This window comes from Pimephales promelas, chromosome 2 (genome assembly GCF_988280905.1).
Source record: "Pimephales promelas chromosome 2, fPimPro1.hap1.1, whole genome shotgun sequence".
NCBI lineage: Eukaryota > Metazoa > Chordata > Actinopteri > Cypriniformes > Leuciscidae > Pimephales > Pimephales promelas.
Window position 1 is genome coordinate 30,813,222 of NC_142770.1, and position 21,302 is coordinate 30,834,523.

A 21,302-nucleotide genomic window follows, 5' to 3' on the forward strand; every position below is an offset into this window, starting at 1 on the left:
TAGTTTTAGTGAAATTTTAGTGTATTTACAGAAAGCATACTTGTTGCTAAATTAAAGTATTTTTTGTGTTTACTTTGTGTGTATAGCAATTTGTAACCTTATAACTTATTTAACCTTGTATAGGACTAGAGCAATATATTTTTAATATTTATGTTATACTGTAGCATGTGCTTCAGCCCTGCTTTAAAAAAATATTGTGAAAAACAACTGAGACATATATATATATATATATATATATATATATATATATATATATATAAAGTTTAAAAATTACAAGTAATGCACTTCTATACTTCTGCATTAATTAATCAAATAGTCTTTTCCACAAAACAAGTGAATACCAGTACTTGCACACATCAACATAAAAGATCAGGTACATACTAGAAAAACGAAATAAATTTGTTAAAGCTTTACTCTTACATTTGTTTAGCCAAAATGAATAAAAAACCTGTTTATAAAGCATGTTATGTTTATATTAACAGAGTTGTTTCTTTTTTTGTGGCCGTTAGTTAGTTAGTATTTCCAGTTGCATTCATTTGGACCAATCAGAGCTAATCTTTTCAAAACAAGCTTGCCGGCAATTGTCCAATCACACACTGCCATTTGAACTTACATGTTGGGCGGGGCGCAGACAGCGGATACTGTCTGTGGTATTCCATTATAGCTTCGGATATTTCAACAGAAATCATGTATTTTCCAAATTTTGCTTTGTTATTTCACTGACTCTGACCTATGTGGATAGCACCGATCTAATATTAAGAGAACACACGAGCAGATTACCAGGTCGTCAGCTCCCGCGAACAATTTAGCAGTGAAGAGGACAACGCAGAGGTACGCCGCCACGACATGGACAGAGCAAGATACTGCCAGAAAATATCTTACTTCTTGGTGGTAAGTTTATTAGTTTAAGTGATTAGTATAATTGGCTTTATTCTCACTTTGGGTTTAGTTTAAAATATTTTCAGAAGTTGATGACGATGTTCTGTGGATTACTGGCGTTTCTGTTGATTTGACACTAAAGCGAGTTAACGTTTATCCATTGACGTCTATCAACTTAATGTTATAGATCTAGACAGTGAAAACAACTATAAAAACATTGCACACTGTGTTTGCAGAAAAAAAAGGTTATTAATGGTGATTACACAACAGGCTTGATTGTCCCTAAGTAACTACTTGTGTTTTAAATATTATAATATATTTTAAACTCTAATAAAACTTACACATTTGTGATATTTAATTCATAGTAAAATCTAATTAATTATTAGTAGGCTGTCAGTTTTCATGTCAATTCGATAAATAAATTAAGTTGTAATCACCAACTATAAGCTTTCACAAAACCAATTATTAAATATCTTGCACTGAGAAATTAAAATGATGTTAAATAATGAAATGAGAGATTTTATATTTAATATTTAGCCTAGCCAAGGAATTTGCACATTGCAAAGACATTTTTTTATTAAACCTAACCGTGAGTAGATGAGGTCAAGTCGAGTAAGTAGTAGTTGATCCTCTTGATTTGTAACTTTTTGTTGGTGAAAAACAACAAAAAAGGCAATAGTGTGTCATGTAGCAGCTAAGTAGCTAAGTGACCTATTATATATTAACACGTATTTGAAAAATGAATATGTATTTTGCCTGATTATGCATTGAATTATGCAATCACATAATCGTGTTTTTCTCGAGGGACTGATTTATATGATTTTATGTGTGGTATTCAGCTTTTTTACATTTAATCAAGTCGTTATCAGCTGTCACCAACTTGTAACTTTCAATAGAATGTTCTGTCTTTATTAATAATGAATAATTAATAATAGCGTGGAAGTTACAGTAAGGGTTCATTAAATATGTTTCACCATTTAAACAAAAGACAAATTATATATGAAGAACACAAACTAGTGTTTGTTCTGCCCTAACTTTGTATAACATGCAACTTGATTTTTTCTTGTAGAGCTTCCAGGGATATTATCATCTCTCAAAGAGGCCCTGGAGTCCATGAAACGAGGTTCATTCAGCTCAAGCCCAAGATCATCTGAGCTGTGTCTTCCTGAAACCTCAGAAATGGTTAGAAAATTCTTTATGATAAAGAAAAATCCTATTTGTTATAATAATTATATCTGACTTTTTGTGCATTAAGTGTTCTGAATTAAGTAACAAAGTGACAGCTTTTTATTAGAATTATAAATGAACAAGTTTATACTAATGCTTGTTTTTTTTATTCTTTCCAGATTTCCCTCGGTGGTTCTGATGTCCCCAAAAGAGTCTATGGCAGACTGAAAAAGTCACGAACTTCTCTTTTTACTCAAGATTTGGCCACTTTACTTTTTGCTATTGTATTTCACTTTGTTTGACTTAAAGGATTAGTTCACTTTAAAAAAAAAAAAAACCTTTTGCTGATAGCTTACTCGCCCCCATGCCAAGATATCCATGTCATTCTTTCTTCAGTTGAAAAGAAATTAAGGTTTTTGATGAAAACATTCCAGGATTTTCTCCATATAATGGACTTCATTGGGGACCAAACGGTTCAAGGTCCAAAAGACAGTTTCTATGCAAACTGTTCAAAGGGCTTTAAACGATTCCAGACGATGAATAAGGGTCTTATCAAGCGAAACGATCGGTCATTAAAAAAAAAAAAGTTTAAGTTTTATAAGCTCAAATGGTCGCCTTGCTCTGTTCTGTTATGCATGTTCATGACTCTCCTATTTGAACTCGTTCATCAAAATTAACAAATCTTTTTCCGAGTCATTAGGTTCATTCAATGAACGAAATGAATGAATTGACTCGAAAAAAGATTTGTCAGGGCTGCCAACTCTCAAGCATTCAGCACAAGACTCTCGCAATTGAGCCAATTCTCATGCTTTCACGACAAATTGACTGTTAGCCATTGGACCCTGAACCGTTTGGTTCCCAGTGAAGTCCATTATATGGAGAAAATCCTGGAATGTTTTCATCAAAAACCTTAATTTCTTTTCGACTGAAGAAAGAAAGACATGGACATCTTGGAAGACATGGGGGTGAGTAAATTATCAGCAAAAGTTTTTTTTTTAAAGTGAACTACTCCTTTCAGTTAGTTTATTTATTTATTTATTTTTGTTCTGTTTAATACCTCTGCAAATCAATGCATTTTATGTTAATGTATTTTGTTTAGTTTTCATAATGCTTTACTGATGTAGTGCATTAAAGTTTATCTTTCAAAGAGTGTTTGTGTGTTTTGTAGAAATATTTTTTTACTGGGTTTTGTTGAATTCAAATGTTTAAATGTATTTTTAATACATTAAAATATATTATTTTTATATTAAATGGTTTTTGGAAAAATATATTTTTAATATGTTAATAGTGGGTCCTATAGTGTTCTACTAATACATTATTAATAAGCTGAAATTATATTTAAAATATACTTAGAACGCATTAATGTGAAGCTAAAAATATACTAATACTGTATTTCTAAAGTCTATTTAAAGTGTATTAAAATACACTTTAAATAAGTGCTATTATATTACATTAAATGTACTTAAAATGGTTCCATTTTAGCACAATTTAGTATAATAAAATATATTACTATTACCTTAAAATTGAACTTAAATACATATTAAAGTACACTTAATATACTTGAAGTTGTTTCAATTTAGCACATTTAATACATATTTAATACGGTATACTTAAAATACATTAAGTATATCAAAATAAGTACAATTTAAATATATTTCCTTTTCACCTGGGTTTAGGTGGCAAAAGATGAGATATGCGTGTGTGGTTTTTACAAAATAGCTTTAACTGTGAAAGTTCCAGGCCAGTTATTTGACCTTGTAAGGGATTGTATTATAAGTACAGCCCCAAACTGTTAAGACGGCCCCAATTAAAACATATAAAAGGTTTTGTTTTCTGTTGTTCGGGGCCACAAGTCGGGTGAAGATCTATATGCATTTGATGTTATTTTTTTCCTGAAATGTATTATTCTGAAACTTTTTTTAAGTAAAAAGAAACCAATTTTGCTGATTTAAAAAACTTTCAAAACAAGTCTCAGAGGGATCTTTTCCTAGAAGAATCTTTACTTGGTTGTAGATATTAATACTAAGCAAACGCTCAGTGAAACGGACCCAGGACTGAACTGAACCGCCGAGGACCCTGAAACTACTTCTATCATCTTTGACCTGCAGGTAAAGGCAATTTATGATTGTAATCGCTTATAGAAATGTTGTAGAATGATTACTGCGGTATACAAACTTGGAGAACAGCCTCCAAAGCATGGAGTTACAGAAAGAAAGTATATTGTGACAAAGAAAACCAATTTTGCAATTATGTATAATAATCACAACTACTGTATTCACTGCAATTACAGCATTGAACTGAATAATGTATATGTATGACTGTCTTTAAAAATACAGTGACCCAACTGCAAAAGTCATAAAGTCGGTTTGGTCGCATCATTATAACATCAACTGTGTTGAACTGATGTTTAGAGACTGTAGTGCTCTTACGTTACTGGAAATGTTATTAGATCTTTTAAATCTGTCGTTTGTGGTTATAAAGGGTTTGATTTTTAAAATGCATCAATGTACCATCAACTATTTTGTTTTCTGTTTCTTTGTATTGCAATTAAACAAGTAAAAATGCACTTTTCTATGATTTTATGGTTTGTGGCAACAGTGAATCTACAATATGAGATGTTAATCTTACAATAATATCTCCAGATGCTAATAATGCTGTTGTTCGTGGTCGTCTCGACTCTCACACTCCCGCCGGCTCTGGGTCTGGGTCAGCAGCGCTGTGATGATGTGGGGAATGCAACTCTACATGGAGAACAATATAAGACATTCCTTAAACATCACCTAAACAACATCGTCCCAAAGAGTGACGACATCGGTCAATGGAATACGTTCATCATTAACAAAATTAAAACCTGGCACCGGCCGATTCAGAGCTTCTTTCCTTTATCAGAACATAATAATGTGTTAGGTGTGTGTTCAAAAGCGGGAAAGATATATCCGAACACAGTAAACCTCTGCATCAGCAAGAAGCCTATCAAGTTCTACGAGGTTTACGTCAACATTAAGAGGAAGAAGGTCACGAAGGTCAAACAAATAATAGATCAATATGTGATTCTTGGCTGTGAAAAAGTCGACAACGCATGTAAACCTATTCATTTCGAGAAAAATAGAAATGATACTGAACCAGATAATAATCAACCAGACTGCAGTGCTCTGTAACACACACACGCTTTATTCCTGACGAGTGTTTAACGTGTTGTGACCGGCAGAAATGAGAAGATGGATGATGTCACTCTTCAGCTTTGCTTCTTTCACTTTATCAAACCACTGTTGAAAAGGAATTAATGTGAAGATGTCTTCATTCTGCTCACAGCTTTCTATTCACCTTTTGTGTTATTATTGATCATTAAATAAAGAGCATTAAAAAATCTGGATTTTTACTGGAACACACACACACACACACACACACACACAGTTCTTGCATGACACAGGATAGCGTTAACAATATTTATTAAGAAGTGAATCACTTCCAGGGTTATTATTATTAACTCCAATATATATATATATATATATATATATATATATATATTTCTTGGCAATAAACAGAAATAAGTTTAAGTTGAAGCATCAAAACATACAGTAATATATATATATATATATATATATATATATATATAGTGAACATGAATACACACGTAATATATATATATATATATATATATATAGTAATATATACTGTATATATATATATATATACATAAAAGGCTTTATTTAGCAAAAGAACAACATTACGTAATTTTAAAACATAAAAATTACCCAAAAAAATATTAAAATTAAAAATATAAAATTATTTTAACATGAACAACTTAAGATAATAAAATATAAAACTCTGTTGCTGCTGGGAAGTTGGTCATCACAGCATCTGCCAAATAAGAATAAAATAATTAGCACAAGAAAAGCATTGTTGAAAGTACCTGTACGTGTGTGTGTATGTGTGTGTGTGTGTGTGTGTGTGTGTGTGTGTGTGTGTGTGTGTGTGTGTTTTGTTTCATCAAAGGAAATTCAACAGGTCCCAATCTACCAGCATTAGGCTACCATTATAGGATGTTATAAAATATACTGTGCCGGAATAGACTTTTGCCTATAGAAAAACCAACACGGAAAACACTTTTCAGACTGGATGGAGAAATCCAGCTTAATGAATGAATGAATGAATGAATTAATTAATTAATGAGGCATTTATAGCTCTTTCATATGTCTACTAGGCCTACACTCAAAGCGCTTTACAATCATATCAGAGAATCTCTCCTCAACCATTAGTGGTTATTAAATCTTAGTAAATCACAGGATCCGGCCAAATGATTGGATACAGAATGATGCACTTAAAATGTCTCCAGAACGTATTTACGGTGAAGAGTTACGGTTACTGTTGTGTTCTCCACCCAGATAGTGTTGACTAGACGAGCACGAAAACACCTCAGAAACACTTGCACGTGTGTAAAATTTAGTTGAAAGCCCAGATAAAAGTAAAAAGTTATATTTTGTGTTAATCCATGGCAGTTCGACTTGACAAGTGCATTTACTTACACAAACAGATGCGCACTGTTATGAATGCACACACTTCTATGGAAGACTGTATTATCGTAATGTTTTGACTTTATTCTTGAAACGTTTCCACATTAATCTGACAATGCTAGATTTTTTTTTATGTTGCGGTTCAGGGCTTCTGTAAAATTTTAAAACTTTATTCATTTTAAAAATAAGTGTTTAATTTCTAAAGTTTTGCATGGACTGACTCCACCTGCACTTTCTACACAGATTAAACAAAGGTCTGACAAAGGTTGTTGTACCAGAGCTTCATTCAGAGGTGATATAGAAAAACTACCTTTGGACAAACTCTTCTGTCCGTCAGAGGAGGTCATTTTTGGAACAGCATGCCAACAAACATTAGGGAATGTCCCACTTACTGCACATTTTAAAAACACCAAACAGCTTCTAGAAAGTTCCCAGTTATGTCCTCATTTTGAATAATTTTAGTGAGACAATGTATCCTGCCTGAATATGTTTCTTGCTTGATATTGTATATTGTCATATTCAACTGTTGCATTATTTTATTTGTCGTTGTCTTCCTTGCTCATGTGGGGACATGGGTGATGTTCGCTCTAAGCTGCGCCCGTGCAAAAAATAATAAAATGCCACGCAGAGGACCGACACGAAACGTGTGGAAATGCATTTGATTGTAGTTTAACCCTCAGGTGCTCTTCGTTTCGGAGTCACACTTGTTATCTTCCCGGTCAAAAGTGACCGGACACCTAAAAATGAAACTTTCTCCATCCCAGTAAAACCAATGCAATTTATTTTTGGTCTATAATATTTATTCTTTTTAATTTAGTATTTTGAGACAATTTAATTTAATTTATTAATATTTATGCAATATTTATGGTTTATTTTTGCCATGGAAAAATATATATATTTTTCTATATATATATTATTTTTTTCAAAAAAATATTAACACAGTATTTTAGTTTAATATAGACTCTAGGCCTTCAGAAAAAAAAATTTTTTTTGAAGAAAATTAGCACCATCTGGTTACAGTATAGAGAAAAAGCGTAGAATCATGGTGTAACCACTAGATGGCATGTACAGCTCTCTATGGAGAGGCATGTGAATTCCCCAGATGTTTATGAACACGTTTTTTTGTTGTTGTTGTTGTTGGTGGATTTGTATATATAGTTAAAACAATCTCAAAAATTATTTCTTATTAAAAAATTTGACAAAAAAACAAAAATTCACATTTTTTTTTTTTCATTTTTTACAATTTCTTATGGGGGTCATTTTTGACCAAAGACCACGAGTGTGACTATTTTTTACGACCACTTAGCCTGCTCGGATCATGACCTCAATTTTTTGTTGTGTGTTCACATACCCAATGCCATAAAAGAAGTGAGCATGTGCGATTGGCAGTGAGTCCTGTGTGCAGACAAAATCAATACGAGAGGCAACGAGAAAATCACATCGTAATGTTTTAAAGAAGAGTGGTTTGATTAAAGTGGTGGAAATAACTGTTGATGGGCATATTTTATTATATTATAACCCTAAATAAAGCATCTCACAAAGGTATTGTTTAGGTTACATTAGGCCTATATTTTATTATATTATAAGGCTAAATAAAGCATCTCACAAAGGTATTGTTTAGGTGACATTAGGCCTATATTTTATTATATTATAAGGCTAAATAAAGAATCTCACAAGGGTGTTGTTTAGGGCTCATTGCCATTTAAAAGTTTAAAACCTCTTGCTAAAGAAACTATTAGAAATTCATAAGGAATAAACAATCTGTCACGTTTTGATTCGGTTTGGTTTTGATCTTCTGTTTGCATTCTTAGTCACATGTCCTTGGTTTTCCCGCCACTTTTCTGTTACCTTCATTAGTTCATCTTCGTCACCTGTGTTTTGTTAATCACCTTCATCTGTATCACCTGGTTTGGTTAATTCATGTCTGTATTTAGTTCCTTCAGTTCAGTCACTCTTTGGGAGTAGTTTCTCTGCCTGTTTGTACCTGTCTGAAGTTTCATTTTCCCCAAACCATCTCAGTGTAACAGCGTACTTTTCTTTCTTACTATATTCTATTATTGGAATGAATTGAACTATCTTTCATTTTCTTTAATTTATTTATTTTTGAGCAGGGACAATGCAAAATATACATTAACCTTAAAAAGGAGAGATGCATTTTACCAGGTTGTAGCACTTGTGCTGATTTCCACCTGTAGTCTCTGGGCAGGCTGATGTCAACAGATATACATATTAATACTCCATTTGTCCCAAAAACAATATATATGGAAATCATTTACAAATACACTCACACATACACATCAATTACAATACATTTTGGGAACATGTTTGTTTTAAAAGAAGCCATTTTTTGGCCCGATGTGGAAAAGTGTTAATTTACACATGTGGTCAGTTCTGTTGGCAACTTGTTCCACTGTTTGATGGCCACACATGAGAAAGCTAAGCTGCCGAAAACTGTTTTACACCGAGAAATCGTGCACTCGCCCCGAACAGTCGACCTAGTGGCTCGAGATGTCATTTCTGAACTCAGTGAGATCAACTTTTTTTAACAGAGGGGTTGCAGTACTATTTATGATCTTAAACAAGAGACAGATATTTGAATATATGATTGTTTTCAAACCTAATATCCTATGTTTTTTTAAGAATATGACAATAATGAAATAACCGAGATTTCTTGTCATAAGCGTTAGAGAAGTTTTCTACAAAGATTCCAGGGGCCTTAATGCTGTTTTACATGCTTGTGACCAACTCGTCATGCAGAATCGAAAGTGTGGAAATATCATCACATTTAGATGTAAATGAGATGCACCTATGGTCAAAGAGTTTCTAATATATCTAAAATGTGCTATATGAATTTAACGTGTTGGTAATCTTTTTAATATGTTTTTTGAAATTTGGATTTGGGTCTAGAATGACTCCTAAACATTTAATTTGGTCTACCTTTTTAATTTCCTGACCCTCAACTGATTTTGTTAAATGAAAGTTAAATGAGAGTTTGTTTTTTTTAGCCAAATATAAATCTTTTCCATTTCCTCAGTTAACTTTTGAGCAACATCCTTAACAGTGTTACCATGAATATACACCATTTTGTCATCAGCATGCATTATCATTTTAGCATTAATACACACACACGGAAAATCATTAATATAAAGTGAAGACAACAAGGGCCCTAATATAGAGCCCTGCGGCACACCCATAGTGCATGCTCGTAAGAGAGATGATACATTATTTATAGATACACTCTGCTGCCTTGCACTGAGAAAAGATTTAATCCAATTATTTGTACTTATACTAATAGAGAAATGTGTTAATTTATCTATCAGTAGTTCATGGTTTACTGTGTCGAAGGCCTTACGCAAGGGTGACCACCTGCTAATAAGCCCAAGGGGGGACAAGGGGTATGTTTCTGAGGGACAATGTGGGACACTGCTTGGCACGGCGGTGCCTCCACCCCACGGGCAGACTCACTGATAGTGGTTTACCCATTTCTAGCACATACCACCTTACATGGCATATTAATAATGCCCTATTACCTCGTAAACATGTGTAGGCTAATTGATGATATATGCTCATGAATAGGCCAATTTATTTTTTCTAAATAAAGATGAATATTTTGAACATTCAATGAATTGACAGATGCACTTCCACTTCCGATTTACTTAAGCTATTTAATTGAATTTATTTTTCATTACAATTAATTCACTTTAAATCAATAAAAATATAAAATTATAGGATTAAAGGTTCTCTGAGCGATGTGGGGCCAAAACATTTTTTGTCACATACATCAAACGTCTCCTCACTATCGGCTAGCTGCCTGTCCCCTAAACACACTGTAAAAAAACGCGGTCTCTGTAGACACCACAGGCTCCACAAACGGCAACAAAAACAATCATGTCTCACCCGGACCACGAAACCTAACAAACAGTGTTCCAGCCAATCACTGGCAAGAAGTATTTGAGGGTGGATCTGGGGGGTTAGTGCGCGTGCACATGAAGGGTGTGTGTGTGTGTGTGTGTGAAGGAGATAGAAGCGTCAGAGGGAAGTTTAAAAAATGGCCGACACACGACCAAAGAGACGTCGTTCTGAGGAACAAATTAAAAAGAAGAATGAGTCGGATAAAGAACGTGCGAAGTTCCGAATTTACATCGGTAGCAAAGCTTTTGAACGATGGCGAGAACTCCGGCGGCAGAAGGGCTTCCAGTCCGACATTCAGGTTGCTCTGTTTTTGCTGGACAGGTGGCTAACGTTAAATAGTTTTTTTTTTATTATTCTAAATTGACGCTTATGTTCGCCAAACCCACACAAGGATATAGCTAGAACTATGCACAGTATGCAGTCAGCGAAATGCACGTTCACAATTATTTCAGGAAGCACGGAAGGGAGGGGGAGGAGATGAGATGCGGAGGAGGGCGGGTCTAGCTAGCCTCCGATTTGTTTGAAAATATTCCGAACGTCAACACCCAGGATCGCTTAGACAACCTTTAACAGGAATTATAGTTGCTCAACACCACAGGAACAGTTTAAAAAAAAGTCGAAAAAAAGTCTAAACTCACAACTCCAGAGGTTCACGGAACGAGAAGGTGCGCTGTCATGACAACAATGAAAAAGTTGACAACAACCTAGTCAGCAGGTCACGTGGGAGTGGCAACCAGTGTTGGGGAAGTTCACTTTCTACATGAACTAGTTCAAAGTTCAGTTCACACATTTTAAAATGAACTAGTTCAGTTCAAAGTTTGCACAGAAATGGAAGATTTTTCCCATCTTCACCGACCTCGTTAAAAAATCAGTTTAAATGATCATACGACGCCTTTGTCGACGGCGGCTGCGGTGCGAGACTGGTGTCTTGTGTTGCCAGATTGGGTGTTTTTTCGCTATATATTAAGCCCTGTTTACGGTGAGTTTTAGCCGGGTTTTCGCCTGGAAGGCTCTATAGAAATCTGGCACCCCGAAGTTAAACTGAGAGAGCGTGCTCAAAATGCTTTTTTTCTTTGCATGATTGTGTTTATGGGGTGCAATATAACATGTATTTGTGGTTTTTCTTTTTTTAAAAGTCTTATTTTTCATAAACTTCACCTTTATTGTCAGCCGCGCGCTCCTCTGTCCCCTGAACGAGCGGTTGACTTCCTGAGTCTATGAAACCACTCCCCCAGAAACAGGCAGTGGGCTCTGATTGGTTAGTTTGGGCCGGTGTGTTGTGATTGGCTAAACTGTCGCTCACATTGTCCGGAAGGTTAACGCCCATTACCTTTACGGGCGAAATGTGCCTGCGCTCCGGTCCAGATGCAGCTGGTCCTGTAGTGGGACTGTGAGCAAAGCCGGCCCGAGGCATAAGCGAACTAAGTGGCCGCTCGGGGTTATTTTTTATTTTTATTTTTAGATTACTTAAACAAGTGACATAAATCAATGAATGAATGAATATGACTGAATGAATCATTCAAGACAACAAAACTCTGATTTAATGATCAATATACCTGCCTACAAGTTACAACTGCTGCTGTGTCTGCCTGCGTTTAAGTCAAGTCATAATCCTCTAGACACCTCGCGTGTGCATAGACAATTAGTGCGCAACTGCGCCTAGTCACGGTATCGGTATTAGAGAAAACAGCCCGCAGGGGAACTGAACCTTCAAGGTTTAAGGGTAGCAGTTTGAATAAATAATAAACATAGCAGTTTGAACTCTTCTCCACTTTATTATACCACACATCAGACCTCCAAAAACCCGACACTCCAGTAGCCTACCAAGTGTGCAGTCTGCGCACAACCCATCTACGGCAAGCCCCGAGGGGAAAAATACATTGCATACACACATACAACGAGCGCCAGAACATTATTACCGGTATTATAGTAACAGACTTTGTTGGATTATGTCATGTAATATCTAAGAAAGTCTCTTACGATAATAATAAAGCTTTTGAGGACAGTTACACTGTATTGAGACTGTGGAGGCCAAATATTTTTAGTTTTCAACAATAAGCCTTTTAAAGCCTTGCTCTTATGTTTCTCAGTTTTGTCATAATTTTAGCAAATAATTTATTTTATGTTTTGAGACAGTTTTTAAGACTGTTAAACTTTTTTTATTTAAGTAGGCATCTATTTTTTTTATTAAGTATTAATTTTGTTCAGTTGTAGCCTAATACATAACCGAAGTGTGTTCATTTATAATGTATCATTATTGCGTGACATTTGTGTCAATAATCGTCAAACACAGGTGACTCCGCGTCGTGGGAGGGGCCCCCAAATCAAATTCTGCTTAGGGCCCCCAAAAGGCTCGGGCCGGCTCTGACTGTGAGAGAGCTGGGACGGACGGAGCCGAGGGGTGAATAAGTGGGTCAAGTTCAAATGACAAACACCTGTCTGTGATTTCAGTGATTGGCGTGAGGAGAGCGTATGTAAGCGGGCTGTGCGGACAACAGTTTGAGAGAGAGACTGGCCGCTCGTGCACGTATCCTATGGAGTCCTGTTACCGAACACGGGACATTTGAAAGCTGTATTCAGCGGGAAGAGTTTTCACTGCAACTGTGTTCGGCAAAGCTGTGTTTAGTGGGAAGAGTATTATATTATTTATTTTTGCCTTTGACATTCTGAGTTAACTTTATTTGAGCGCGACCTCGCACTGTGAAGAGTTGTGTAAATAAAAGTGCACGAGTCCCAGTATTCGCCGACCCTGTGTCTCCTTTCATCACCCACACATAACAAACCTGTTCTTACATCACAAAGTGATGATTAAGTATACATGATAAATACATTTATAAAATGAGTACATATACAAATTCAGGTCCAAAATGTTTGTACGCGTTTGTCCTAGACGCAAAATAGCATAACTAAGTGGATATAAAGCCAGCGGTGGCATTTGACAAAACTAAAACATCACATCTGGAATTATACATGCAAATACATTTAAAATGATGAAGTCTTAGCATACTTACAGGTTGTGGCCCAACAACTGCTGCCTCTGGTTTTAAAGTTGAAACTGCTTCATGTTTTAGTAACAGTTTCTTGTTGAATCCGGTGTTGAACTCGTGGAGATTCTGGAAGCTGTCTTCCGTAAATGCGCAGCACAGAGAGCTAGATTACCATCGTCATTTTCAGGAACATAATCAAACATAAATTGTATCCATTGTTGAAGTACAGCGTCTGTGGGAAGCCGAAACACAGAAGACCTGACAGCTGCGTGAACAACACACTCGACGAGCTGGAGCTGCTGAAATATGGCCATGCCCTTTTCTGCTTATTCCGGAGGGAGGGTTGATGCAAATGTGTGGGTTAGTGACGTACCATAACCCAGCTGTAGTCCCATTAGTTTTTGTAGGCGTTTATACTTCCTGATTTTTAAAGGACGATATCTCTGCTTACACTGAACTTTCAGCGCTGCAACTTTGCAGATACTGTTCATGCACCAACAGCAACATTACACACTATTTAACATGAAAAAAGTGAAATCGCAGTCAACCCCCCCTTTAATATTCATCAATTGCGAAATCATGTTAAACACAGAGGAAATAATAAAAACGTGACTTCACTCAATGTGAAGTAGAAGTTATCGTTGGCGAGGTAGAAAAGAGGAGAGAAATGTTGTTTGGAGGGCACAGTGTGGACATCCAATATGTCCGTCTAACGGAGCTGATATAGCAATTAGATCGTCAGTCAGATAGATAGATAATTAGAGATATATATAGCCTAGATAGATCGATAAATAGGTGTATTATTTGTCCACTGGGGAAAGTTGTTTTCATCGTAAAAATATCTTCATCAGCTCCGGAATCATGGTATTCATGCATATGTCTTTAGTTTGTTTTATTTTTGATAAAATAACGTATTCGTGTCTCAACCATTCAGAAAGCTGCAAGAAATTACATTTGCGCTGAACTATTTCCCATTTAGATTATAAGCGACATCCGTAGCTTGTCAGATGCAGAATGAAATGTAAGTAAAATGCCCCATCACAATGCGTATAATGACGCACAATGGCTGATCTTGAGCTCTTAGGAGATGTGGCGATTAAATGGAAGGATTCGAAGCATCATCTTCACAACAAAAGGTGTGGAAAAAATATATTATTTATTGAAGAATTCCCTCATTGTGCAGTTTATTTCAGTTTGGACAGTCTTGATTTCGCCCAACTCCTTGGCCCTCTCTAATTGAATTAATGACTAGACGCTTTTTTGCCTCGACTTTGAAATCCGACCATTTCTTTTTTATTTCGGCCAGAGTCCGAGGTTGTGAGGACACAGCATTTACGGCGTCTGCAACCTTTTGCCACTCAAGTGCCTTTTTGGCATTAGTAATGGCGAGAATATCAGTTTTGTACATTATTTCGTTCTGTTTACCATCTTATTTATGAGAATGAATTGTATAAGCCAATATTATTGAAGAACATATTTCTTTCTTTTTTGGAAATATGTGTTAATTTTCATTTCTGTTGCAGATCGATCAAACGGGTGTTCGTGTAGGCTGTTAATTGTAAGACTTGCTTTGTGAAATCTTTGTGTTATTTATGCAATTTATTTTACACAACCGTCTACAGTTTCACACACTTTCACGTGTTTTTCCACCTGCCGACGGTGTCGCCATTTCTCATTTCACCCGTTTTTGTGCGTACGCCTGGGTCAGAGCTGGCGTGAAGGACCGCACATTTTACCGTCAAGTTTGCTTTTTATAAACACCAACTATTGCGTAGAGAGCGGCGTACGCCTTCTTTTGTGCGTACGCAACGTTTATAAATGAGGCCCCTGGAGCTTATCTCCTGACTTGTGTATAGGCTTTACTATGGCTGTTTTCAAAGCTGTAGGGAAAGTACTTTCATTTATAGACTGATTTGTAACTTTAGTGTGCATAAATTCATGTACAATACAAAGTATTTACAATACACTTACAATAAGTACTTTACTCTACTTACAATACAGTCTGTCTGGGTTGTCAGTTCACAACGAGGCTCCATTTAAATTTGTCACACATGGTCTGTGAGAGGCAAGGAGACGTCTGGCAAAATCACAGTCTGAAAAAATAGAGTCTGTCCGGGTTGTCAGAGATCCAACCACTCCAGCTCCAGGACGTAGATCAAGGTCAATTATTTCATTGGTCACACTGAGGCTCCTTTTACATGAAACTACAATGTTTAGACGCTACTGAGGCTCCTTTTACATGAACATCAAGTCCATACGCAAGCTCCCAATTTTGTCCAAACATCTATAGTTTATTCGCAAGCTCACAGTTGACAAACAAAACATTGATAGTTCATAGTCTTGTGTCATAAAATGTGACACAAATTGTAAAGAATCAAATGTCCAGCCACTCCAGCTCCTCTATCTCCCCACGAAAAGTCCTCTTCTTGATGCCGTGGTCGAAGCAGATCTTATCATCTTTCTTAATGTCCGTGGTGGCCTGAAAGAGCAGGACGTGCCTGTCTCCCCCCTGAAGCTTCTCTATGCAGTGGCATGGCTGTACGTTGTGCTTCTTCTTTGAATGTGTAATTCATCTCCCGATGGTTTCCAGAGACGGGTGGCACTCACAGGGGAAAGTCTCCGCATCGATGCAGATTTCGTCAGGGCCATGTTTGAAGAAAAACAGGTTTCCCAGCTGGTCCTGCGTCTCTGCCATCTCCCTGCCCTCAGCACCTGTGATCACCTTTCCGTGGAAATCACACAGGATGGAGCCCTTCCCGAAGGCCTTGGTTGCAACAACGCCTGTGGTCAAAAAGAGGGAGTCATTAATGTGCAGTTCATGATGTTATTATATTCATTTTATTTATGGATTTTACTGTGCTCATAAGACAGTTGTACATACCTTTCTGCTCCCCAAAGGCCTTCACAGCCAGACCCGACCATTTCTGCCTGGTCACCCCCTTGATGATGCCCGGGTCACTCTCCGCCTGTGCTCTGCTGAGCGGCCTCCACTTCGCCATGATGTCCTCTGGACGAGGATGATTGGCCGTCCAGCCCTCTGCATCTATGACTTTGGCCACCATCGCTGCAGTTGGGGTACGTCTTGAGAATTTTGCTGTCAAAGAGAACACATTTGAATTAAAATTCAGGTTCACATACTAGTTCAAAATGTTTCTGTTGGAGCAAATCTAATCATTGGATCATAAGGAAGTATATACATCTACACAAAAGATGTTGCTCCCGAAGGCTGTACTGCAGAGCCCTCCACTTGTCATAAAAGACTCTGTCGCCGGGGAACCCAGCTTTTTCTCTCTGGGTCTTGTTGGGTGGTTGGCCAGTGATTCCCACAGGGAAGGCCTGCAGGAAAGCATTAAAGTCCGGGGCTGGGCTGCCAACCTCTTCTTCCACCCGCCTTCTCTTCACTGCCTGGGTGCCCTCGTTGCCAGAGTCGTCAGAAGAGGAGCTGCAATATTGAAAAGGTTTGGAGGTTACACACTAACGAACTGATGGATGAGCGTTGAGAGACATTATAATTATAACAGATTTATAACATAATTATATTACAGATAATTACATACCGTGTCAGGGAGCTGAGCAGATTTGAAGTGGCCACAATAGCATCTAGGGTCTTCATCCTATAGTGCTGGTTTGCCACTGCATTGGAATGGGCCATGTAGTGGGCCACAGATGCCTTCTGCTGCTCTGTAAAGTTGGCAGCCACATCTGTCTCCACGGTTCGACGTATCTGCTGGCTCGTGATGTTGGGCAGTTTGTAGCTGCAATGGGGCAGAAATATCAGATGAAACTCCCAAACTTGAACTATATAATTTTCTAGAGGCTGATCTGTTTAATAAATGCTACTTTATGGTCTTTTGGACTGCTGTCAATACTTACTGAATGTGCAGACGAGAGAGGTCGTTGGTCGCACTCTTAATTTTCGTGCCTGGCGAAGAAACAAACAACCTGTCTGCACTGTCTACATCCGGCCGGATGAAGTCAGGGCGGATCCATGTATAGTATGCATCCAGCATCTGCAGAGACAAAAACTAAATAAAATAAATACATCTGTTGATATCATTGCTGGTGTTACTGTATCTCATGGTAAAGCAAATTTAGCCTGTAAGTGTACTTACTGCTGTCTCCTCCATTGTGAGGGCAAACACAGCGATCTGCATTGTCGCAGTCTTGTGTTCACTAACTGCCACGCATATCTTTCCCCCAGAAGTCTTTCTTTTATCCCACTCTGCTGTCTGAAAAAACAAACAAACAAAAAATAAACAGAGTGAATAAGTTACATAAACGTCCTCTTCGCAGACTAGCTAATATAATCTGTTTAGGCTTATGGCCCCATGAAAGCTGAGGTCTTAACACTTACTGTTACTCCCTCCACCGCTCCTGGTCTCTGGAAGTGACCGAGGATCAGGATTGCTTCGCAATAGTAGCGGAACATGGTCTTTTCCTCTGACGGCTGGACCATCAAACCCTCTGTGTGCAAAAGAGAGAGAAACTCAGACAAATTCACACCAGAGTTCATTCTCTCGAGGTAGCACAAATTAAACCTTTTTCTGAGTTGATCTTGATCTGGTCAGACAGTTCTTTCTCCAGCTTTTCCTTTACATCCGTCCAATGTGCAAATTCTTTCCGGAATCTCTTAAAGAATTGTGGCGTTTTCCCTTTATCTAGTACCAGAGAGCTGGAGATCAAGAATGCGAGTTAAGTCCCTTTGAGAAGGAGCATGACGTGATATAAAGCTAAACAAATCGCCAAACATGATGCAATGAAGCAGGAAGGACACCTCCTGTACCTGTCCGAGCCGCCGGACTCACTGGGCATCTCTAAAAACTGAACTCTGGGTTTGCGGAACAGAGACTCGTCATTGGTGTATGTCATTGGTGTACCGCAGCTGCTCTCACTGCTGGAGGTGGAGAAATTCATGGCCGCTACAGAGACAGAGAGAAGGTTAACACTCCTGTAAGGATACCACAATCATTAACGCATGCCTCACTCAACTGTAGGGTTGGGAATCGAAAATCTTGAGGTCAGGAATCAGATAGTCGTTATAAAACGAATTGATTCCTTTGTGAGCATTTCAATGACTTTAAAGAGCCCCTATGGATTTTTGAAAATGACTGTTCATATGGTGTGGAATATAGCTCTAAGGGAATGAAAACATCCTGCAAAGATTTATATCTGAAAGTGCACCGTATATAAAGTTATGGTCTTTTAAAAGTGAGTCTATTAAATGAATTGTTTTTGAAACGAGTCATTAGCTGTTACATCGTGACGTAGATACATACTGGCCACGCCCAGTTACTGCGCGCGCAGACGGAAGTGTAAACTCGAAGTCTACACACTCAAACACTTCATCATAGCATCATGTCGAGAAGACGCTGTGTTCTACTATGCAGAGATAGTTCAGCCACTTTGTTTTCATTTACCAGGGACGAGCATGTGAAGAATCGGTGGTTAGAGTTCATATCAACAATATAGCCCGATTGTGTTCTCATCCTTTTATTGACAAATAATGTTAGTTCAAAAACATAAATGAATTCAAATGTGCATTCACAAGCGGTTGTTCCTGAAGGAGGGCTCAGTAACTTACTTACCCAGTGTATATGGATCAGCTTCCTCCTCCGAATCACAACCTGTAAGTATTATTAATAATTTTTGCTTTTATGGGTTTTGAACGGTTTTGTTGCGTCAGGGCGCGAGGCAGTATGTGTGTGTGTGTGTGTGTGTGTGTGTGTGTGTGTGTGTGTGTGTGTGTGTGTGTGTGCGTGTGTGTGTGGGGAGGGGAGGGCTGTTGTCTGTGTTTATATGTGTGTGTGTGTGTGTGGTTGGCTGTGATTTTTCCTGCAAGTCCTTGTCTCTAAGTCCTTGTCTGTTAGCATAACAATTTTATATTTTTTTAAATGACAAAATATGCATATAACCCCCATCTTTTAAATGTATAGTTTGCTTTAAATAAAAGTAAGATTATATTTGAAGCTGAAAGAGTTTAAAATTCATGTGCTATATTTCAATGTATTTGTTTTCCTAAAATTTTTAAAACACTAACCTCATTCTCAGTCAAAGCAGGGGCTACATTTTTGCACGTCATGCAGAATAACCTTAAAGGCACCAAGGTGGCGGTGCCACCGGCTTTATATATATATATATATATATATATATAGCTGCGAGCAGCGTTGAAGATATAGCTGCGAGCAGCGTTGAAGGGCCAAAGCTGGCGGTACCGCCAGTCCGCCACCCCGGTGCAGTTTGAAGCAAATCGGGGTTTGACAAAAGTGGGGTTTAGGTAACTAAAGGCACCGGGGTTGCGGTGCCACCGGCTTGGGCCCGCAATCGCTGCTCGCAGCTATATTTTTGTTTTATGATCTTCAGCGCCGTCTGAAGATAGTTTTTTTTTTTTCCCGGTTTGTGTTAACAAAACATCCATGCATTTGTGCTTGACTGAGCATGGTTATTTGATAAAGGAAAAAAATGAATGTGTTACGATTGAAGTGTATGAGTTTTCTGAGTATTGCTGACATTCTAAAGATCCCCTTGTGCATTTATAGTGACATATCTGTGAAAAACTAAGAGAGTTAAAAGGCAGTGTATTGATATGTGTTCCATATCAACTAGGCCACTAGATGGCAGTATAAAGCTGCCGCAAGCCAAGTTCAACACTACGTTAGGAGTGGAATAAAGGCATTCTGATAACAGTACTCGGTGAGTGAGCCTCGTCAATACATAGTACCAGGAGAAATGATAAAAGATGATGAATTCCATCCATTCACCAGACGAATTGAAGTTGACTGGTAATGTCAATGAGAATTGGAAAACTTTCAAACAAAGTTTTGAACTTTATGCACTCGCCATTGGGCTGGATGGTAGTGAACGGAGGAAAATAGCATTGCTGCTAACAGTGGCAGGACGCAGTGCACTGGATGTGTATAATACATTTGTTTTCACGGAAGATGAAAAAGATAAGTATGAGGCTGTGATTGAGAAATTCGAGCAATACTGCACACCGAGGAAAAATGAGACCTATGAGAGGTATGTCTTCAGAAATAGACTGCAGAAAGAGTCAGAATCCATTGAACAGTAAGTTACAGATTTGAGACTGAAAAGCCAGTCGTGTAATTTTGGAACGCTTTGTGACTCCATGATTCGAGATCAAATAGTAATAGGAGTACAAGATAAAAGAGTGAGGATGCAATTGTTAAAAGAGACAGACCTCACATTAGAAAGGGCAATAAAAATTTGCCAAGCGTCAGAATGTGCATTGGCACAGCTGAAGTCTTTCAGTGATGAGAAGGAGACAGCAGAAGTGGATGCAGTTCGAAGTGCCACTGAAAGAGCTATGTCAAAGAAAAAAAAAGAACAAGCCAAGTCAGGAGAGCAGGGGCTGTGGAAGAGTCAGGAGAGCAAGTGTGGCAACAAACATGCACCGAGAAAATGCCCAGCTTTTGGAAAGGACTGCAGGAATTGTGGAGGAAAGAATCATTTTGCCAAGTGCTGTTATTCAAAGAAAAAAGTCCAGCTTCTAGAAAAGAGGAGTGACAGTGAAGACGAAGAAGCACCAATCTTCGTGGACTCAATTGCAGATGGACAAACTGCTCCAGATGATGAGTGGATAGCAAACCTGGATATAAATGGCACTGACGTTTCATTGAAATTAGACACAGGGGCACAGGTAAACATCCTGCCCATGAAAGACTTTCAAAGACTGAGGAAAAAGCCAAAGGTGCGTGACAAAAAAGTGAATCTGAAAACTTATGACAACAAGACCATACCCACAAAAGGAGTGTGCAGAGTGAGTCTAACCGGTAATGGGAAAAAGAAGGATGTTCTTTTTGTGCTGGTGGAAGGAAATAAACAA

At 37.8% G+C, this 21,302-nt stretch overlaps 1 protein-coding gene and 1 long non-coding RNA gene across 2 annotated transcripts; one reads left to right on the forward strand and one right to left on the reverse strand.

The window, feature by feature from the left end:
* The first annotated feature begins 311 nt into the window (after positions 1 to 311).
* LOC120481006 (uncharacterized) lies at positions 312 to 3,363 on the forward strand. Its single transcript, XR_005623227.2, has 3 exons — positions 312 to 891; positions 1,949 to 2,061; positions 2,226 to 3,363. It is a non-coding gene; the product is annotated as an uncharacterized LOC120481006 (long non-coding RNA).
* A 12,203-nt stretch (positions 3,364 to 15,566) lies between these two features.
* On the reverse strand, positions 15,567 to 18,127 carry LOC120474851 (uncharacterized). The gene is given in 7 exon segments (XM_089132405.1): positions 15,567 to 16,240; positions 16,341 to 16,553; positions 16,663 to 16,901; positions 17,017 to 17,214; positions 17,333 to 17,469; positions 17,572 to 17,688; positions 17,814 to 18,127. Coding segments are annotated over 7 exon segments (1,470 nt in total). The 5' UTR covers positions 17,973 to 18,127; the 3' UTR covers positions 15,567 to 15,833.
* Between the last annotated feature and the right edge of the window lie 3,175 nt (positions 18,128 to 21,302).